The sequence below is a fragment of the Filicampus tigris genome, chromosome 19 (assembly GCF_054856515.1).
Source record: "Filicampus tigris isolate MCC_2025a chromosome 19, RoL_Ftig_1.0, whole genome shotgun sequence".
Lineage (NCBI taxonomy): Eukaryota > Metazoa > Chordata > Actinopteri > Syngnathiformes > Syngnathidae > Filicampus > Filicampus tigris.
In genome coordinates, this window is record NC_141235.1 from 4,831,291 (window position 1) to 4,851,823 (window position 20,533).

A 20,533-nucleotide genomic window follows, 5' to 3' on the forward strand; every position below is an offset into this window, starting at 1 on the left:
AGGCGAGATGATGTGTCTATTCTCAAAAGTTGAATCGAGGCAATTGGACTCTTCCTGGCGTCTTTAATCCAAAATCTTCCGTTTTGAGTCCCTGTGTGAAAATCCTCTACAGTCCTCAACAACCCAGAAGAGTCCAGTTGCCTTGATTGAACTTTTTTTTTTGCCAGTGTTTCATTGTTGGAGGCGAGGCGAGGCGAGGCGAGGCGAGGACAGTAAGTGCGGACATCCTTGAGGTGGCCGAGGAACACGTTTGTGCTCACGGCCTGCACAGATGGCTCAGTTGGACTGTGGACAACGAAGGGCGATCATGTGGGTTCTTCTGGACAGGACTTGATGTGGAACACGACAGAGCCAACAACATACCAGAGGTGAACCTCAGAAGTTTGTCTACATTGGCTCAATCTCAAGTAGGGAGAAATGTTTAAGGGCATAGTCAGAATTGCTGTGGTTGGTTCATCCATGGCCAAAGTGGGTATTAATCGTTAAGGGGGAAACAAAACTGACTGATGTCTTTATTGGGACCACTGAGGGTGAACAGTGTGACCCAACAGTGGTATACAAATTCCTCGGATGGTGTATGGTCGTAAACAAAGTCATAAATGCTAAAAAAAAAAATTTAAAAAAAAGGACTGAAAACACACAAAAGTTAAGGATGAAAATTTTACAGTCCAAATTCTGAGGACAAAAGGGCAGACTTTTTGGGGACCTAAAAGGAACTGGCATGTAAAAATGTCGGTTATTTCTTTTTACTTCCCCACTCTAAAATACAGCAGCATTTCTTTTTTTTCCCAATTGAGTTGTACATCAAGCTCACATTAATAGGGGAATATATATATATATTTTTTTAATGATTTGCCGTGGTCTCATTTTCTGATAACACAAAAACCTGGCATTTGCGCAGGGGTGTGTAGACTTTTGATAGCCCCCACAGGTCCAAAAGTGGACTCAACCGAAGTTGCATATTCATGACCATTGGGCCAGCATCGCTAGAATACGCTCCACACGCTCTCGCTCCTTTTTTGCAGAAGTTGAAGTCTGACTTCAGTTCATAAACTCGGGTTTGGCTTGGTAATTTCTTGGGACACGTGTCGGATATAAAAAGGGACCACAAATAAGAAAGCAGTAGTTGAAGAGAAAATGAGAAACAGCAAATGTTTGGCTGCATAGCGAGAGACATTCATGGCACCAGAACAGAGAAGCTTCTGTGGGTTCACGCAAACTTATTCACTTCAGGTTGTGTTGAAAAACTGTTTTTTTCTTTTCACGAGGTTCATCAAAAAAATATCCCCGTTCATAAAAATGCTATAGTATGCAAATCGATTGCAAAACTCCAGCCAGGTCTACATAGGAATCGGTATCAAGGAAATATGTCGAAGCGATACATTTCAAGCTTGATGACAGCAAGGCCACGAGTGAAATGAGGAGCTCCACTCGGTGGGACCGGACTTCACAGGAACAATCCTGTCCTGTCCTGAGGTGAGTTAATTTGGTGCAACGACAGATGTTTAGCAGACACAAACAAAAAAGACCTTTTTAGCCTGAGGAATTTGGTATATTGCAGAGGCAAGAACATCTGGAGGTGCAGCTGTTTTAAATGGCATTCAAACGGGGGGGGTGTGCACTTATTGTGTTTGCAAACACTTTGTTTTCCTGTCATGGAAACTTGTTGTGTGGAGAATAGCAATTGGGTGCCTTGCAAACCGCACCCTTGCAGAGACACGCATCAAGTCTGGGATTTTTTTAACATTCACTTTTGTTTTCATTTGACCCTTATTTTAGTTTATTTAATTTCTCATTTTTGCTTATTTTGCTTTAGTTTTGATTCGTTTTAGTGTTAGTTTTATGGCAATGTAAAGCGCCCGAAGGTATTTGTCTGCAAAGAGATTCAAAAGTATTTTGTCGTACAAATTCAACAAATGGTACCATTTATATTTTTTTTACTAAAACACAGGTTGACAGAAAATGCTAATTTTAATCAGAGATGGGTTTATGTGTTCCAAAACATATTTTTGACGCTGGCTGATTTAAAAAAAGAAAAAATGTCTTTCCTGTTTGTTTGTTTGTTTGTTTGTTTGTTTGTTTTCAAGTACAACAGGTTTTTGATCTATAAAATGCATAACAGATTTTACCATGTGTTGTAATTTATGGCTATGACATTAGAGAAAAATGATTCCAACTTTTCCTTCACTAATATTACTATTTTACATATCATATTATCAGTTATTATTATTATTATTAAAACCTGATGTGCTAGAGAAAAAACGAGGACAGATTACAAATCAGTGCCAAAAAAGAGAAAAGTTGCATCTCTGATTAAAAAAAAAAAAATAATGATAATAATAATTAATGACCAGTCAAATTATAATACTTTTTAATTAGTTTTGCAACCAGAATGCTGTTTCGGTTTATAGTCATCTTTTTAAAATATCTTTTTTCAATTTCAGTTTTCATTATTTGGTTTGTTTTAGGCAACTATAATAAACTTGTTGGGTTCTCAAATAAAAAATACATTTTAAAAAGGCCACTCGATAAATAGCATTTCATCTTCTTTCCACCAATAACAACCCCAACTGCATGGTGCATTTTCACAATCTCTGCCTCGTCTATTTTCTTTTTTTTTTTTTTCTGTATGAATAATTGCCATGTGTGCAGGTTTAGGCTTATGCACATCCAGCAGTGGTCAGCACAAGCGACTATAAAAGGCTCTATCAAGTGTGCAGGAATGCGCCAAACTAGTGGCCCACTCTTTTGGGCGAGCACTGTGGCTGCAGACTTCCACCGTTGCCCGCAAAGAAAGGAAGGAAAAGGACTGACTTAAATCCTAGGTGCGTCTGATGTGGCGAAAATCCTCCGATTGAGGCCGGTCACAGTATATTTTTCATTGTCTGGGCCGGGCTCGTCTAATGCACGCGTCTTCACGTGCTGCTTTCCGTTCAACTGTGATTTGCTGCCTCGCTCGTTGCGAGTTTGTGGCCAAGAGTGCCAGTCGTCTAGACCGACTGCTGTGGGCTTGTTAAAGATGTGAAAAAGATCTTCTGTCAAAGGGAAATGTAAGGAATGCTTTGACGGCGATGTTTCTCCGCTTCATATACTATTCATAAAACGCACGACGCTACCTTGACAGTCCAAAAAAGCTTCCTTTCTCATATTGGTCTTCAGGCGGGTGAAAATTTACCCACAGTCCCCTGAGAGTTGTCAAAAAGCCAAAGATAGAGAAAAAGTGAGCTTCCTGATTTGTGATTTGGAAAACTCTTTTCACACCCACCAGGAAATATTGGAGGTATAAATAATTCACGCCAGGGTCAAATGGTCCGCATTATAGAACGTAAGTGTCTTCGAAATTTGAAATTTGCCTACACAGAGCTGTATGTTGGCGGCCATTTTGTCACTTGCTGTCGACTGAAAATGACTTCACAGTTGCTCAGGTAGCTGAGCCGTGATTGGTTGTTACCTGAGCGACTGTGATGTCATTTTCAGTACAAAATCAAGTTCAGACTAGTGGGGCTGCAGAAAACATATTGACAAGAAAATATGGGGTTTAAAACCCGTCGGCTGCGATGTCTGCCTTTAGCTTCGAGCCTTCCAAAGCTGTCCCGTGCTTATGCCACATGATGAGTTTAGGTGGCACATTCTGCAGATTTTTTAAAAAAGTGTTTCACGTGATCAGCTAGCACCCGGAGCAGTGGTTGCTCCAAACAAAGTAACACTTTTTTTTTTTTAAAACCTCCCTTGGCTGCAAATGAGATTCTCCATGAGAACATAATATGCAAGAAAACAGCCTGCATGAGTTTCCCCTCTCTGTGGCCATGTAAACATTTAAATCACATAATGACATTTTAGATCTCATCTTTAATTAATGGGTAGCCGACGATAACTCTCTCAACACTGCAGGGCGGGCGTTGCCTTCAGATGCTATTTTAGCAACATATTTTCAAGCAGAAAGCCCGACCCAAATCAAATAGAAAAATCTGTCTCATCTTCATCTAATTATTTCACAATTTTAGAAACATCTTTTTGGTTCAGCAAAGGAAAAGGCGAAAGTGCGGAGGCTTTCTGGAAAGCGGCGACGAATACAAACAGACGCCGTGCCCGATGCACTCTTGACCCCTCAACCGCATCAGCTATTGACGTTTCTCAAGTCCTTGGCTTTATGTTGTCACTCAGAAGTCATACATATTCATAAGTAAATACATTTTTCTCTAAAGGGACAGTAAAAAATACAGTTCATTTTTCATGTCAACTTTTGCAAGAATATCCTAAAAATTATTGTCCATATCAAATTATGAAAGAGGCTTCCAAAACGTATTAATAGCTAGTCTAATATTAATATATGGATGATTGATTTTAACCATTTTTTTTTTAGAGAAAAAGGGAATTTGCAGATCAGTGTCAAGGCACCCTCTGCCCTCTATATGACCTCTAGATTATGCCAGTTTTTTTTTTACTGTTTCAAGATTCCCCTATGACCCTTCAAAAACCAAACAGGCGCAAAAAAAAAATTGCTGTCCTCAAACACTGTTTACACTGCTTAAATTAGAAACTGTCACTAATTAAAATTTAGAGCAAACATCTACCCACTCACTTTGTGTATGCATAGTGCGCGCATGTGTGTGTTTTTGCTGATCATATTTAATGGCATGCCGACAAAAAGCTCCCCACTTTGTTTTCCCTCCAGAAAGAATAAAACAACTCCCAGACACTGACGCGTGGCTTTTACTCCACCCGCGCCCACGCGAGCAGACGCGCAAACACCCAAACAGACGCCGCTTGTTCCAAACTACCACAACAACACGTGCGCGCGCCTCGCGTGAGATCTTCATTTGCTCGCTTTATAGGAAACGAGAGCGAGAAAGAGCAAACACAGCCAACAAGCCGACTGTTTTCACAAGAACCAGGCCAGGGAGGGTCGAGAAAAAGCTGGCTTGTGAGCCAGGCACCTTGAGATTCTCTCAATTCGTTGTTGTACATGAACTTGTATGTATTTTTTTTCCCCCAGCTTGCGGGCCTCTGGTAATTTTTTTTTTTTTGATGGATATGATGCAAGAATCCTTTTCAGAAAAGTGTCTTATTCGAAAACGCGCATGCATATGATGCACCCACGCCTCGCAGGCTCGTAATCGGTGTTTGCATACCTGCACACTGGCGCCTCCACCCCTTCCTCTCTCTCTCCCCTCGCTCTCCCACTCTGATTCACACACGCAGTGTCTCCCTCCCACCCGCACTCGCTCTCAGTGCAGCAGTTCACGGGAAGCAGCCCGACTGTCAGCGACTTTTATACGCTCACGCCCGCTCTCGGCTGTTGAGTGCCGTCTGACAACGTGCCGGAGAAGGCACGCACGCACGCACGCACGCACGCAGGGAATGAGCGCAGCAGTAGCCACGCAGTGATGCCTCCCCCGCCCCGGAGGGAGCCCCAATAGTCATCTCGTTCTTCTTGCCTTCTCAATAATGAGAAAAGACCGTCTCTTCTTGGCCGTAACCCTCACCGCCATCTTCTCCGCTGACCTCTACTTCATCCTCCTGCCAAAGCTGTGGACGGCGAGAGAAGGATCGGGACACTTTTGCCCGTGCCGCCGCAGCAACTTCAGCTTCTCCGGTCAGTTCTCCAACTGGACTTCTTTCACGCTACAGGACCTGGACCCTTCCGTGTTGAGCAATGGGAGCTCCAAGCTTGACGGGCTGTTCGCCCATCCTCTTTATAACATCCGGAAGCCCGCGGTAGGACCGGAGGAGAAGCTGCTCCAGGTGGATCAGCTGATGGACTACTACAGAAAGAAAGTGTCACGATGGGAAAGGTCAGCCTCTGTCTTCTTAGAGCTTTGACTCCCAACCAAATGATCCACTTTCACTTAAACAGTCTGAAAATCGTTTCATTGCGAAAATACTGCTCATCTATCTGTGTTAGCAACATAGCAAGCAGAACAATTCAATTTGGTTGATGGCATAAGGTACAATTAACCTGTGTATCCACCTGTTGCCATTGAATTGTGAGATCTTTCTTATGTTAACTCACTAAAGGTTAAAGTGGAAGTCAACCCCCCAAAAAATTATTTGCAATAATGTGTTCTATGCACCTCCGCTAGTGTAAACATGACATTCTGATTAATATCGTGTTGTGAAATATGAGTCAAGCAGCAAAATCCACCTGTTTTTAGCCATCTCAGGGGCGGCCATTTTGTCACTTTCTGACAGCACAGTTGCTCAGGGCTCAGGTAACGACCAATCACAGCTCACCTGTTTTCTGAAGCGAATTGGTTGTTACCTGAGCCCGGAGCAACTGCGTTGTCATTTTCACTGGACAGCGACTAGCAAAATGGCCGCCCCCTGAGATGGACAAAAACAGGTGGATTTTACTACTTAACTCATAATCCACAAACGCAATCAATCAGAGATGGAACTTTTTCAGTCGCTGGTGCCAAATGACGCAACGACCCCCCCGAGTCTTGGCACGCACATTTACCCAACCGAGTGTTTTATGCTACGTGCGTGTTTGTTATTTTAAGGTGTTTACAGAAGAATCCCTGCCACACATGTTGCATGTGAAACTGCATCGGGAAGCACATATTTGGTCAAATGCGCTCAGCGGCTGTGGTCAGGGGGCAGAGTCGCTGATTTCACGGCCGTTCAACCCAGCGCACACAAGACACCCGAGAATATAAACACGCTTTTGATAACAGATGCGCTCCCACAGCTGTAAAATCACACAGACAATAGTTGTTTGCTTTGGGGCAAAGCGATGAAGGCGACACCCGCGCGTCATTGGAGACCACACCACAAACGTGTTATTCTGAGATCCCACGTCTGGCGCGCGTGAAGGTAAACAGGCTTTTGCAAAAACTGCCGCCCGTCTCCAAAGCCGTCTTGGCTTGCGACGCTCGCCTGGCTGCTCGTTCAGCAAGATTGGGAGATTTTTGGACCCTCCGGCTGGAAAGGGAGAAGAATTATGAGCAGTCAGGCTCTACTTGATGGCTATTTCCACTTCTCGACTGGCGTTTAAAGCAACAATATGCGGTTGGGTCGACTTCAAATGACAACTTCAAAATCGGTTTGACGTAATATCAGAGCACATCCTCTTGATCGGTGACGCGGTGAGTCGAGAGCACCTTCTCGTGTTTCCCAAACTTTTACTGAGCCAAGGCAAACATTTCACACGCGAACGATCTCACAACACACCAAACAAAGTCACAAAATGAATAGTATGATGACATAACGACGATTTGGGTCATAAATGTGCTGCGTGTGAAATTCGGGCCTGTTTAGTCGAACACAATGAAGTGAACGTTCTGTTTTATGAATGGCAACAATCATGATTGTGCCTTCAGCCCTCTAGTGGACGAGAATTGAATTGTTCTGCCAGATGAACTTAGATATATTATTTGTTGGGAATAATTAAATTTCTAGAATAATATTATTTTTTTTTTGTTTTGTTTAAAAAAATAAACTGTCTTGATTTAAAAAAAAAACAAAAAAAAAACGGTATCAAATAATCATTTCCTGGACTTGTCCTCAGACACATGAAGTTATACAACGAAGCTGCAGCCGCTTCCAACATCACTGTGACCGAACACCGAGTGGCCTTCGACGCTGACGCCAGCTGGCTCAAGTTCCACGCGGGAATAAGCCGCCACGCTCTGTACTCCCGCCGCGAGCCCGCTATTTCTCGGCTGCTCCTGGACATGCGCGACATGACGGTGGTCAACGCAGGTGACGGACGGACTACGTTCACAAATTCTCTCTTCTTGCATGGGTTGAAGCAGCCACGCTTGTAACGATGCAAATTGTTCCAGATTACACTCAAGATGAGAAGGCCCTGAAAGGAGCGTGTGACTGCAGCCAAGGTAAGGTCAGTTCACATGGAAAGTCCACAGTCACCTCATGTCCATTTAAAGTTTAAACCGACAAGTCGAACCAGCTACAAAAATTCCCAGCTCCCCTCAGCTCTCACCGCGATATAGTCCCACAAATATCCTCCAGCTCCAACGCTTTCAAATACCGAGTATTGACACTAATCGGGTTTATCAGGTTTTCTGAAAGTGACCCCTTTTCTAAGACGTTTTAGGGTAATGGCTGCTGTCTCTCTATCCAGTGGTGAAGCCGAGCGGACACCACCTGAAACTGGCGCTGAAGATGCAGAACTTTGGCAAGGCCATGTTCAAGCCAATGAGGTGAGATCACGTCTGCCGGGGCTCATTCGCCATCTTCACGAGCGCACTTGCTAATGAGGTTTTCCTGCACGAGGATCAGGCAGCAGAGGGACGAGGAGACTCCGGAAGACGTCTTTTTCTTTGTGGATGTCCAGAGGCACAATGCAGAGATTGCTGCCTTTCACCTGGACAGGTAGAGGACCTGCAAACGCATCTTCACACTCTAGTTTGTACTTCACTTTATGGTAGCCACTTTATGTTAATTTCTAAGTTACAGTAAAGTAAACACATGGGGGAATACGAGTGGTTGAGGGTTTCTAATGCTAATCTAACATTTTAATTTAAAAAAAAAGTGAAGGAAAAAAAAATCCACGTTTAAGTTTGTGGGACCAAGCACTGCCACAAACAGAAAAAAACGCAATTGATGCCCTCTAAAATGTTTAATTGTCCATCTTAAACTATAAATATTCCAAAAACGGTCATAATTTGAGCGAACACGCTCACCTGGCAGAGACTCTCCGTAACACCCACCAACAACCCAGGCTAAACTTAGCTCACCCTCCGACATAGACAGCTTACGCTCTCATCAAAATGTATCACTTCAATATAGGACGTCGTTGGACCAATTACCGTACTACTTTCCTATTTAAACAGGGTTTTAGCGCCATCTTGTGGCATTTCAGAAAAAGCACCAATGCAATGAATTTGGATTGGTGAGTCAGGTGTAGGTTCCGCAGGGAAAAAAATGTGAACATATTAATTTGTGTGTCTACTAAACTGTAAATATGCATTATGGTGTACACAAAAATCTAATAGGTAGTCAACAAATTATTCATCAACGGTCCATTTTTCATACGGCTCATTCTGTTCAGTGCGTGTGGACTTGTCGATGAATTTGATAATGGACTGATTGTTGATTCATCGATTAAGTGTTGCACCTTTAACAAAAAATACATGCAATCCAAAGTGGCTCAATTGCAGAACACAGTCGACACCTAAAATTGCAACAGGGTTGCCAGCCTAGAATTTCCCAGATGAAGGTAACGAGCATTACACACGTGCACACACACGTGCACACTTCATTTTAACAGCATAGTAGTTGAGGCAGCGTGATTTACTTAAGTACAGTCATGTGGACTAGACATTATCATTAAGGCACTTTACGTAAGGATGTGAAATCAATTCGGCACCAGACAACAACAAAGATGTCCCTTTTTTTTTTTTTTTTTTTTTACACTGTTTGGCTATAATTTCAGCCAGACTGTTATTATGCTGCAAACAGCTCACTTAACACAAATGAGACGGAGACATTCCCTCTCTAAGACTCTTACTTTCATGTACTGTATTTTATTTTTCAGTCTTGCCCGAGGTCTTTCTCATTAACGCTCACCATCTCTCGCACTTTTCCAGCGTCACACTCGAATTGTTTGATCAATGACTAAAATGTGGCCCGGGGGGAGTACTTCCACAGCCCTTTCGATGGAATACAGAAGCGAACTCCGAATTACACTTAGTTACACTGAACAAAAATCTAAGTGCAACACTTTTTTGCTCACACGTTTCACGAGCTGCGATTAAGGCGTCGAAGACTTTTTTCAACGTCGGCAAAATGAATTCTCTAAACTCGCTAACAACAACAAGCAGAATCATTCAGATGAAAGCCCAAGTGGAAGCAATCCTGTAAACAAAAACACGGGACCAATTTGTGCATTGGTTGCACATGCAATGTCTTATCAATATGGTATAGTAAATAACATTGACATGTAAAACGTTGATTTGTTAAGAATTGTCATTGCATTGACAGTACAATGCACTTTAATGTTTCATCAGAGAACCATGGCCATTTGAAACGAGAGACTAAAACAAAGACACGACGGTCAACTTACATATTTGTTGTTTTATGGCTTTCTGTTAGGATTCTGGACTTCCGAAGAGTTCCACCGGTTGTTGGCAGGTTCCTGAACCTCACTGGCGAAGTGCTCGAAGTGACCCGAAATGACGACCTACGGACAGTCTTTTTCACCTCACCTGGTAAAAATAAATTAATTAATGAAAATAAAATAAAATAAAAACTCGTTTAGTGGTCTAGTGTATGCCTGCAACTGTAATATGTATGCATTTCGTTCTCTTTTATTCACATTTACTGACACTTTTGAACTTGGCTTCTACGACTATGCTGCATTATTCATCGTGGAATTGGCGCCACCTTGTGGACAGAAATACATCTAGATGGAATGAATGTCTTTCAGTAAGACAAATATTAGTAAAACAAATTTACTGTAAAAAATAAGCCAAAGAGCACCCGTCCTAGGTCCCGGCCATCCTTTGGAGATATTTGGACCGAAGAGGACAATGTGTAAAATACCTGCATTGATTTGGGGGAAAATAAAAATATAATAAAAAAAATGTTAAGTGCAGCATAACACACATTTGGAAAGGTTTAAGTGGAGAAATGTGGAAGGACGAGATCAATACGCAAAATGCCTGAACTGATTTAGTGGAGGTGATTAATTATAATGATAATGGACTCAATATTTCAACTCAGAGAAACATGTAAAGAGAAAGGCAATATGTAACATGTGGAATACACGTCTGAATGCTCTTCAGCACCGAAACAATAACAATCTTTTGTCTCTTGTCCTCTCAATACAGCAAACAACACTTGTTTTTTCGCCAAGTGCCTGTACGTATGCAAGACCGAATACGCAGTTTGCGGGAGCCCCGACCTACTGGAAGGTTCCCTCTCGGCCTACCTGCCCGGCCTCAGCATCGCCCCCCGCATCTCCATACCACACCCTTGGATACGCTCGTACACCTTCACCGGACAGGAAGAGTAAGAATCCTCCATTTTTTTTCAACCTCATGAACAACCAAACTGAAACATTTCTGATTGATTTCTTGTCAATTTTCTGGAAAAGGTGGCAGGTGAATCCCTCCTACTGCGACACCATAAAGAAACTTTATCCTTACAACTCGGGCAACCGGCTCCTCAACATCATCGACATGTCCATCTTTGACTTTCTTATGGGTACGTTATGATTGTGATAAATAATCGCCTATTTATAATATAGAAACAACAAAAAGTACAACAAACAAAAAAAAAAAAAAAGAAAATTCACATGTTGTGGAAATCTTTTTTTGCAGGCAACATGGACCGACATCACTATGAGATTTTCACCAAATTTGGTGACGAAGGATTTCTTCTCCACTTGGACAACGCAAGAGGGTAAGCAAAAAAAAAAATATATATTTTATTTACTACCAAAAAAATAAAATGTTGGCATGACCTTATGTGAACCTTACGCAATTGTAGATTTGGAAAGCACAGTCAAGACGAAATGTCCATTCTTGCCCCGCTATCTCAGTGCTGCATGTAAGTCAAATTCTAAAGTGCTTGCGAAAACCAAAATCCTGAATGAATGAATGAATGTCCATACATGCATGAGATTATTTGCTTTATGATTCTCGCACAGGATAAAGCGCTCCACCTTACTGAGGCTGCAGCTGTTGGCGCAACCACAGTTCCGACTGAGCGACGTGATGAGGGAGTCTCTGCAAAAAGACCCCCTGCAGCCCATCCTGACGGAAGCGCACCTCTCAGCCCTGGATCGCCGCCTGGTCAAGATCCTGCGAGCGGTCCAGCGCTGTACGCGCAAGCTGGGCGACGAGCGGGTCATCACCAATGACTTTATCAGAGCCACGGTCAAGCCTCGGGCCGAGGCGCGGAGCGAAAAGGCCAGGTAGCGGCAGGGGGTGGAAATCTACTCGGCTTTTTAAGACTTCGTGATGGAAGTTGCGGTCGTTTCGATTTTAATGGAACAAGCCAGGAATCAATGCGAGATGCTGTGAAGTCGAGTGAGGGAATCTGAAGAGGTTCCATATCAAAACGCATTATTGTTATTGACAAGCCTATTGGTGCACATACCATAAGAATGTTAAGGAAAAAAACTGAGAGCACATAAAATCTCAAGTACACAAAATCATTTTTTGAGAAAGGCAGCAATAGACTTCTGCCATACTCATTATTAGAATATATTGTTATTTAAGGATGAGAGAGAGATGCACTGGAATGGCTGAGCATTTTTGCTTGTAAATATGTTGGAATATTTAGTAAATTTGCGTCCAATAAACATCAAATAAAGTTTGGAGGCTGGGGTTTTAAAGATATATATAGTGGATGTAAAATGTCCGCAACACAAAAAATAAGTCCTATCAAAACTTTTTGCACTGTTAACCTGGACAAATCCGTTGAAAAAAAAAAATGTCACTGTCAGTCGTTTTTGAAAGCGACTTTTAATTTCATAACCTTGATTTCAAAGGCCTTGAAATCTTGTTTGCATTTAAATGTATGTTCTTTTGGTAATTCTTAGTGAGCTCATTTTTCTCTTTGCTTTGAAGTCTCTTTAGCGGTTTGTAAATCATTTCAGCTGTTGGGCCTTCGGTTGAACGACGCACATCGAGTTGCTTTGCGTATGAATGTGCTACATAAATAAAACTGCTTTGCCTTATGGTCCGATTGGAACCAAGGCCAAAATTCCAAAAGGCATGCTTGGCACAAACAATGCGGCTGATCACAAAGAGAACAACATACCTGCAGTTTTAAGCACGACACATTTTGGGGCTTTTCTTCTTCAGCTGGAACTGGAGCCTTCAGCAAGGTGAAAGGAGTTGTGATCAGTTCCAAACAGCAGTCAGTGATAGCACCAATTGTACAGGCTTCTGGTAGTGAGAGGGGGAAAAAAAAGTCAAGAAAAATCTAGAACTCAACTTTCTTTGGAGTTTGAATCTGTATGCATATCCAATTTTTTTGGTGTTTTACAAGTTACAGGTCACAGTGCTGGAATCATTTTTAATTACTTACATGGTCCCATTTTTTGGTCACCTCAAAAACCTGCCAAATGAACAGGAGGGGTGCGTAGACTTTCTAATAGCTTCATGTCTCCCTCTAGCGGCCAATGTTGAAAATGAACGTTTTCCCAACACACAAAAGGAAAATAGTAAAGGCACCTTGAAATTCATCATCAGTCTCGTGGCGTAAAAATATGCAAAATGAACAACGCTTGAGGCAGATTTGGTTTCTTTTTACTTTTTTATTGCTTAAACTGCCATCTGGAACAATCTATACCAAAAAGGATAAACATCTTTGCACACATAGGTCAAACTGAATACAGGGAGGAATAGAAAAAGAATGGTCCTCTGATCACCTGCAGCTCAGAGCGCTGCAGGCCCACACGGACCCGCTCGAAGGTCGGAACCAGCGGGGGTGACTGACGACTACTGTAAGCCCAGGAAAAGTTCAGCTAAGGCAAACCGGGACGACTGCAGTGTGGCTAAAACATTTAAAACCGATTGCTGATGTTGCTGCTATTTACACGGAGACAGCAGTCCGACAAACACCTTCGTCCCTATCGAGAATCTTTTTTTTTTTTCCTGTGGAGCGGGATGGACAGGAAGCGACTAAAAGGTCCGCCTGAGCGGAAGGGCAACACATGGTGAGGACGATCGGGATGTAATCGAAAAAAAAAAAATACACTTGCGACTACACTGCAAATCATCATCAAAATGTTATCTTTTTAGGAAAAATGACGCAGGAATGAAGGTACGCTCACTGAAATCACTTTGATAGTATACTCGTGTGGTAACAAATCAAATATTCAAGAAAGTTGTCGCTTCTGCACAAAGCTGCTGTTCTCGTGCCGAGGATGTGTAACAACATCATGCCGAATAAGCGCAGAGAACAAATCACAAGCAGATGAAAAGCCAGCCGGCGTTTTCCAGTAGGCAACAAAGCAAAAGTTTTAAATAAATAACTCGCTCTCGATACATAAATACTTCAGATATCCCGAAATAGGTTTCCTTACTCTATTTCATTTAGTTGGGGGAAGGGGAAAAAAAAAAAAAAAAAAAAAAAAAAAAAAAAAAAAAAAGGTCAGAAACCATTATTACACAATACAATTCCATACTGTTGCATCGATTGACAAGAAGCATTTATTTACTTTGTGGCACTGGACAGCTAAAATAGAATTTATGGAAAAATAAGTGTTTACAAAAGACAAAGAGAAGATATCTTTTTTTTAAGATTACCATCACTCCAAACCATAAATTTAAGAAGAATAATAGTCATTGAGTCATGGATCATTTAACTAGAACATTTGGATAACAAACCATAGCATTAGTGACCAAGTTATTTGGTGTATATACTAAAAAACGGAATACTGAAATACACAATACTTATGTTTTTTTTTGCCCCTTTATATATATTTTCTCTGATTTCTCTCTTCGAGTAGAGGTGTTCTACTGATTAGGGCAAAAAGGGTTTGAGCAAAAAAACAAAAAAAAAAAAAGGAAAAAAAAATCCTATTTATGGTAACTCTCAGAATAGAAGGTAACATTTTATTTGGCACCAGCCTGGAAGCTGCACACTAAAACTCAACTTTTAGACGTCTCGACATCGTCTCGTCCTACCGCTCAGAAAGCAAAAAAAAAAAAAAAATTAAAACAGGAGCCGTCTCGTCCGACTCACAATTGGCGCAATCGTCTCCTACGCTCGTGAGCTTCTGCTGCGGGAGTCGAACGGGACTTGAAATAGTCGAAGAAAAAAAAAAAAAAATCCGTCTGTAACAAATTCGCCATGTGAGGTTTTTGATTGTCCTGTCTTTTGAGAGCCCACATCTAACAAATGTTGCTTTGCGTTGAAAAAACAAAGCAGAACCAGCGGATATATGACATTGGTAGCGTGATGCAACTGTGCCTACACGGTAACGTTACAGCAGCTGGTACAAGCGCTGGTGAACGGCTAAAAGTCACCTCCGGGTGACGGGGTGGCTGGGAAAGAAAAGAGGGGAACTCAAGAGGGAGGCGCCGAAGAGAGGGAAGAAAGTGACGGAAAAGCAAATTGCGTTGGTGGACCCAAGGTCGAAAAGGAGCAAAAGGGGTGGGGTGGGGGGGGGGGGGCGCGAGACCCTTCAGACCGACAGCGAGACGAAGCTGTTGTACTGTTGGATGTTGCGTTTGAGGATGTCCGAGCACGGGCCCAGGACGCGCTCGAAGCGAGGCCGGTCCAGCTTGACGCACTTCAGGGGGCCGCGGGCAACCACGGTAGCGGCGCGGGGGCGGTTCATCAGAAGAGCAATCTCACCTGCGGCGAGAGCGCGATCAACAAAATCAAATATATTCCGATGACTCTGAAAACAACATTTGGTCACCTCCTCCCAACGATGTGAAATTAAAATATTGTTTTGTTGCTATTGGGCGGAAACCTCTGTCCAAGTTTGGTCAACTTAATATTTTAAGGGAATAGAAATGCCATAATCTGTTCCAGCCTTCCTCAAAAAACAAAACACATTTTTGCCATGTTTTTTTCAAAAGACCATTCTATAATATTGAACTTTATAAAAAGATAAAATAGAATGCAAAGAAATAAACGTTTTTTGCTTCAGCTCGTCCTTCTGGTGTGTGCATCTTGGCCACATGGGGGCAGTATAACACAGACAACTGGGTTGCTGGAAAATTAGTAACTAAGAGTAGTGAATAATAGTAATAATATATTTTTTAAATCACCCACAGAAGCACAAACCTTTATTATTATTATTACTATTATTATTTTAAATTCATTAAATGAATTAAAGAAAAGCGTAGTGCATAGCACCAGCCAGATTCTGGACGTCTTCATGCAAACTTTATACTCTTACAAGTGGACAAAAGCACAGTAATGATTAGTGTACCTAGCGGGGAAAGTCACTGTCAGTTTCCATTCATCTTAAACCCCCTTGAAAAAAAAACTTTATACATTTCTTAAAAAGGAAGTAGCAAGCATTGTAATCAATACCTAAAATGTCAACACTTTCCCAAGAAAAAAAGAAATTGAGAGTCCCAACTAGGAACGGCTCGAAATCCAAAATCAGCTGGAGGGACGCAATAAAATAAATGAATAGTTTCTTTACCAAAGTAGTCCGACGGTCCTAATCTTCCCACTTCGACAAACTCCTCGTTCTCTGAGCGCCGCTGCAACACCGCAGCAGAACCCTGAAATATGCACAAAACACATACGCACTTCAATTCCATCCGATGCCGAGCGCGCCTTCATCACTTCTGCCGTCGAGGCGCTTGTGCGCACTCCTCTTCGGTGGGTGCAAGGGATCGGGCGTTTACCTCCAAAATGATGAAGAACTCATCTCCGGGTTCTCCCTGCACCACAATCTTCTGGCCGTCCTCAAACTGGACCGGCTCAAGGGCGTCGGCGACGGTCAGGCGCTCCCACTTGTCCAGCGACTCTGAGGGAACGAAGAAAGCAACAAGCCGCCATGACACACAAACGTTTAAAAGGCTTAACTGACTAGTTACTAATTGTTTTACTTCCCGTCGGTTTTGTTTTGAAGACAGGAATTCTCAAAATGGGCTATGTGGGCTTCCTTCAGTGGTAAGCAAAAGAATCACTCCCTAAGTACAATTTCAAACTGCATATAATGCCACATTAGCTTAAAAATAATATTGAAAACGCAACGCTCAAAATAAGCCCTTCGGCTGATTTAATGATGCCTGAAGGTGGAAAAGGAAAAAAAAAAACAACCTACCTAAGATAGACACTTTCCTGAGAAATTCCTCATACATCTTCCTCTTCCTCAAAGTGCTTCCCTACATTCAAAAACAAAAGCATGCTTCTGTTAATATTTTGAGCAACCATGTGATTTTGTCCCAAGACGCGAATCCCGACATCTCCTCACCATGAGTATTCTCCTGTAGCTGTCTCTGTCGATGCCCCACAGCTTGACGTTGGTCTTAGCTCGGACGGTGGCGGCCCTCGGGGTGCCGTAGATCAGCGCCAGCTCTCCGAAGCTGCCGCCTTCGCCGATGCTTGTAACCCATTCGTTGTTCACGTACACCTGGGCAATTAAAAGAGGCGGCGCGTTTTTATATCGGACGTTTGCGTTAGTTCGCTGGCGGTTTACCCGATGACTATTTTGCAAATGAGAAAATACTCACGTCCATCTCCCCTTGGTCAATAACGTAGAAATTGTCACCTTCATCACCTGCGGACAGAAAGCAATTCACGATTGACAGTCATAAAGCTGTGCCTTGATTTGATCGGGTGTCATTTTGTCAAAACACACCTACCCTGTAAAATAACGGTCTCCCCGGCGATGTAGGTGACAGGAAACATGGCATCGAATATGTCACTGCAAAGAAACGTTTATTTGAGTATTGTGTTTGTGGAATATGAGTTAAGAAGCAAAATCACCCCATTTTTAGCCATCTCTGAGGGCGGCCATTTTGCCACTTGCTGTCGACTGAAAATGACATCGCAGTTGCTCAGGGCTCAGGTAACGACCAATCATGGCTCAGCTTCAGAAAACAGGTGAGCTGTGATTGGTCGTTACTTGAGCCCTGAGCAACTGTGATGTCATTTTCAGTCGACAGAAGCGACAAAACGGCCGCCCCTAGAGATGGCTAAAAACGGGTGGATTAACTCTTACTCCACAAAGGCAATATTTATCCGAATGCCTCGTTTCAAATAGTGGGCCTGCATAGAACATGTTCTTGAAAATAAAATATGCTTGGCTTGTCTTTAAGGATTGAGCCCTTAAAATAAAATAGCAAAAAACTGCAAAAATTGACCCCCCCCAAAAAAGGGGTTTTAATTGCCAATCGATACTACAAAATGACAGTCAAGCACTATATTACCTGTCTAAATTAAACTTCTCTTACTTTAAAATAGTTCCTTGGCACCAAGGTGACACAAAAGCAGTACTTGCACTTGCATTACAAAGTGCTTTCGAGGTGCACATGGTATGCTTAACTGGTGTTAAGATTCTCAGGGTCTCCTTGTACATTTGTTCTCCCCGGACGAAAAAGGTTTGAGAACCTCTGCTTTAGAAGGAGGGGAAAGAAAAAAAAAATCAAGTTCCCGCCAGGTTACCTCCTCTCATTGTCGTCCAGGTGAGAGAAGAGCACGTTCTTTTCAATGGCTTTGGCTAAGGCTGCCATTGTTTTGTAGTCCTTCGGAATGACCTGGAGAAACAACATGTGTCACTATGGGCCGAAGGAAGCGCTTCGACCAAGCATGTCGCTGAACATGTAAATGTTCGTCGTGTACCTTTCTGACGTAGGAGGCGGCGTCCTCCTCCGTGTAAACCTCAGCGCTGAAGGCTCCCCGCCGCCTGCGGCCCTTCACCACGGGGTTCATGGGCGGGGACACTTCCTCATCGCGGGAGTCGGAACGCGAACTGCTGGCCTTCTGCTGATTCTGGATCTGCTTGGCCTCCTCCTGGCGGGGAGGAGGGATGCAAGTCAAGTCAAGAGAGAGACTGCTTCCTAAAGCGCGGAAACAATTTCCAATGCAAGTTTGGAGGCAAGAGGATTGTCGACTGTACTCCCAAACTTTTATTATTGTGTGTACTTTTGTGTAAAGTACTACTGTGCATATTTGATTGTTTATGTGTGATGCCAAGTTAGTTTGTGCTAGTGTGTTATTTAGGCTAGTATGCTAACTAATGCCATTGATGAGCCTCATGTGAAGGTGGTGTTAGTGGTGAATAATTTAGTGATTGAATACTGCGTTGATGCTTTATGATCATCTCCCTTTTAAGTACTTTCCTGACACTCAATTGTTATATTTTAGAGATGGGAAGTAAAACAACAACAACAACAGAGAATTATAATTGGGGATGTGGCTTTGTTCAGAGTCAACCAATCAAATTCGAACTCATCTTAAGTGGGAGTCAGAACTAAGGATAGACTGATTATCGGCCAGGTCGGTTATACTATTATTATATTACATTCAGCATTTTGACGAACATCATCCTATTTTTTGAGATGCTGCTGGACCCTGGGAACTTTCTGTAACTTCTGTTTTTGTTTTACTTTAACAAAGACGAATGCACGTTTAGCATTCAAGTTATTTTCAAATTTTGGAGAACTTGTATTTATCTTAGAAAATGATAGGGAGCTATTTACTTGTTTACGTTTTCATGTTACTTTTAAGAGAGCTACTGACCCTGGGAGCTCAATGAACTTTGAAATTTAAAACAAAGATGTCTATTGTCTAAGATAATACGCTTCAAGACATGCAGACTTTTCACTTTATAATAGCTCTCCTTTCTGTCCAGCGGGCAACAATCTCACCGAAAAGTGCTTGTACGCACCTTCTCAAGCCTCTCAAAGTACTCCCTGAGGAAGGCCATGGGCCGGTCGGGCCTGGAGGTGCACAGCTGGACAATGCAGTCCTTCAGCAACTGTTGAATGTTGTGTTTCTGCACGTACTGCTCGCACTCCCTCAGGCTCCGCTCCTCCTCGCTGCTCGTGCTTCCAGAAGCCATGACGACAATCGCAACCTTGCTCGATGACCTCTAACCTTGGGAGTGGGTTAGAGCGAGCCAACAGGAAGAAGGAAAGAAAAAAAAAACAAAAAAAAAAAAGAAAACAAATGATGAGATCTTCACAATGCCACAAGAAGTTACAGGATTATAAATGAGGGAAGTGGCGCTTTTAGTTTCCGTGCGACAAATGGACAAAAATAACAAGAACGTGAGAGAAATAGAACCGGAGCGAGAAGGCGAAGAGACGTTTGGTGTTGTGTAGCAGCAGGGCCCGAAGACAGTCATATGATGTGTGTCTTCAGACCTCAACAATTTTTCATCTCCAGTCAAGATTGATGTCACAAAGACTGGCTATGAAAGTGTGTCATGCACAACGCATGCGCAATTTTGCTTTAAGTCAAGTCACAAACCAAAAGCGTGACAGGCCTCTCGCTTGCGGTTCCATATGAACAGAAAAACACTTTTCAGAGAAGCTGGTCATGATCATATGATCAAACTCATAGATGACAGCAGACTTTATCAAACAGGAAAGTCTCTAAAGCTATGTTTCGCAACCGCAAGTATCTGTAAACCACATCCATCCTGTGTCTGCAACACTATCACGCATGTGTGACATTTAAATAAAATTGGAATCACAAATAAATACCCACAACCACTTAACATTCCGTTTTCCATCAGATACTTAATGTCAGGTGATCAACAAGCCCAAAAACTATATTGTACACTTCTTTATAGTGAAAATAAATACAGTGGCAACTTGATTTCTGAATGACTCGACTGATATTTTTTTTTGTCTTGCGTTGCAGAAAAAAAAATGTCACAGGCGGGCCGACAAAAGTAGGCTGATGTAGTGGTAATTATAAACTATATATATATATATAAACCACACAAGCAGACAAACAATATAACAGTACTTATAGGCATATATTATTTATCCTCTGTGAAAAACAATAGAAAACAAATATTGAAAAAGAAAAAAAGTGGTATCAAACATCCCTATTTAATTTTTTACACCTGATTCAATTATGCTGTCAACGTTAATAGAGTTCTATTTTAAACACCCTGTTTATCATC

General features: G+C 42.3%; 2 protein-coding genes across 2 annotated transcripts; one reads left to right on the forward strand and one right to left on the reverse strand.

The window, feature by feature from the left end:
* The first annotated feature begins 5,236 nt into the window (after positions 1-5,236).
* fam20a (FAM20A golgi associated secretory pathway pseudokinase) lies at positions 5,237-12,311 on the forward strand. The gene is made up of 11 exons (XM_086016682.1): positions 5,237-5,795; positions 7,511-7,704; positions 7,788-7,838; positions 8,087-8,165; positions 8,245-8,337; positions 10,060-10,175; positions 10,797-10,977; positions 11,063-11,172; positions 11,289-11,370; positions 11,458-11,517; positions 11,618-12,311. The coding sequence occupies exons 1-11, from the start codon at positions 5,449-5,451 to the stop codon at positions 11,886-11,888; spliced, it is 1,584 nt and encodes a 527-aa protein (XP_085872808.1). The 5' UTR covers positions 5,237-5,448; the 3' UTR covers positions 11,889-12,311.
* Positions 12,312-14,114: 1,803 nt separating this feature from the next.
* prkar1ab (protein kinase, cAMP-dependent, regulatory, type I, alpha (tissue specific extinguisher 1) b) lies at positions 14,115-19,459 on the reverse strand. Its single transcript, XM_086015711.1, has 10 exons — positions 19,286-19,459; positions 18,238-18,408; positions 18,061-18,152; positions 17,259-17,320; positions 17,127-17,173; positions 16,868-17,026; positions 16,718-16,778; positions 16,296-16,417; positions 16,088-16,169; positions 14,115-15,282 (listed from the first exon to the last, which is right to left on the reverse strand). The coding sequence occupies exons 1-10, from the start codon at positions 19,457-19,459 to the stop codon at positions 15,110-15,112; spliced, it is 1,143 nt and encodes a 380-aa protein (XP_085871837.1). The 3' UTR covers positions 14,115-15,109.
* Between the last annotated feature and the right edge of the window lie 1,074 nt (positions 19,460-20,533).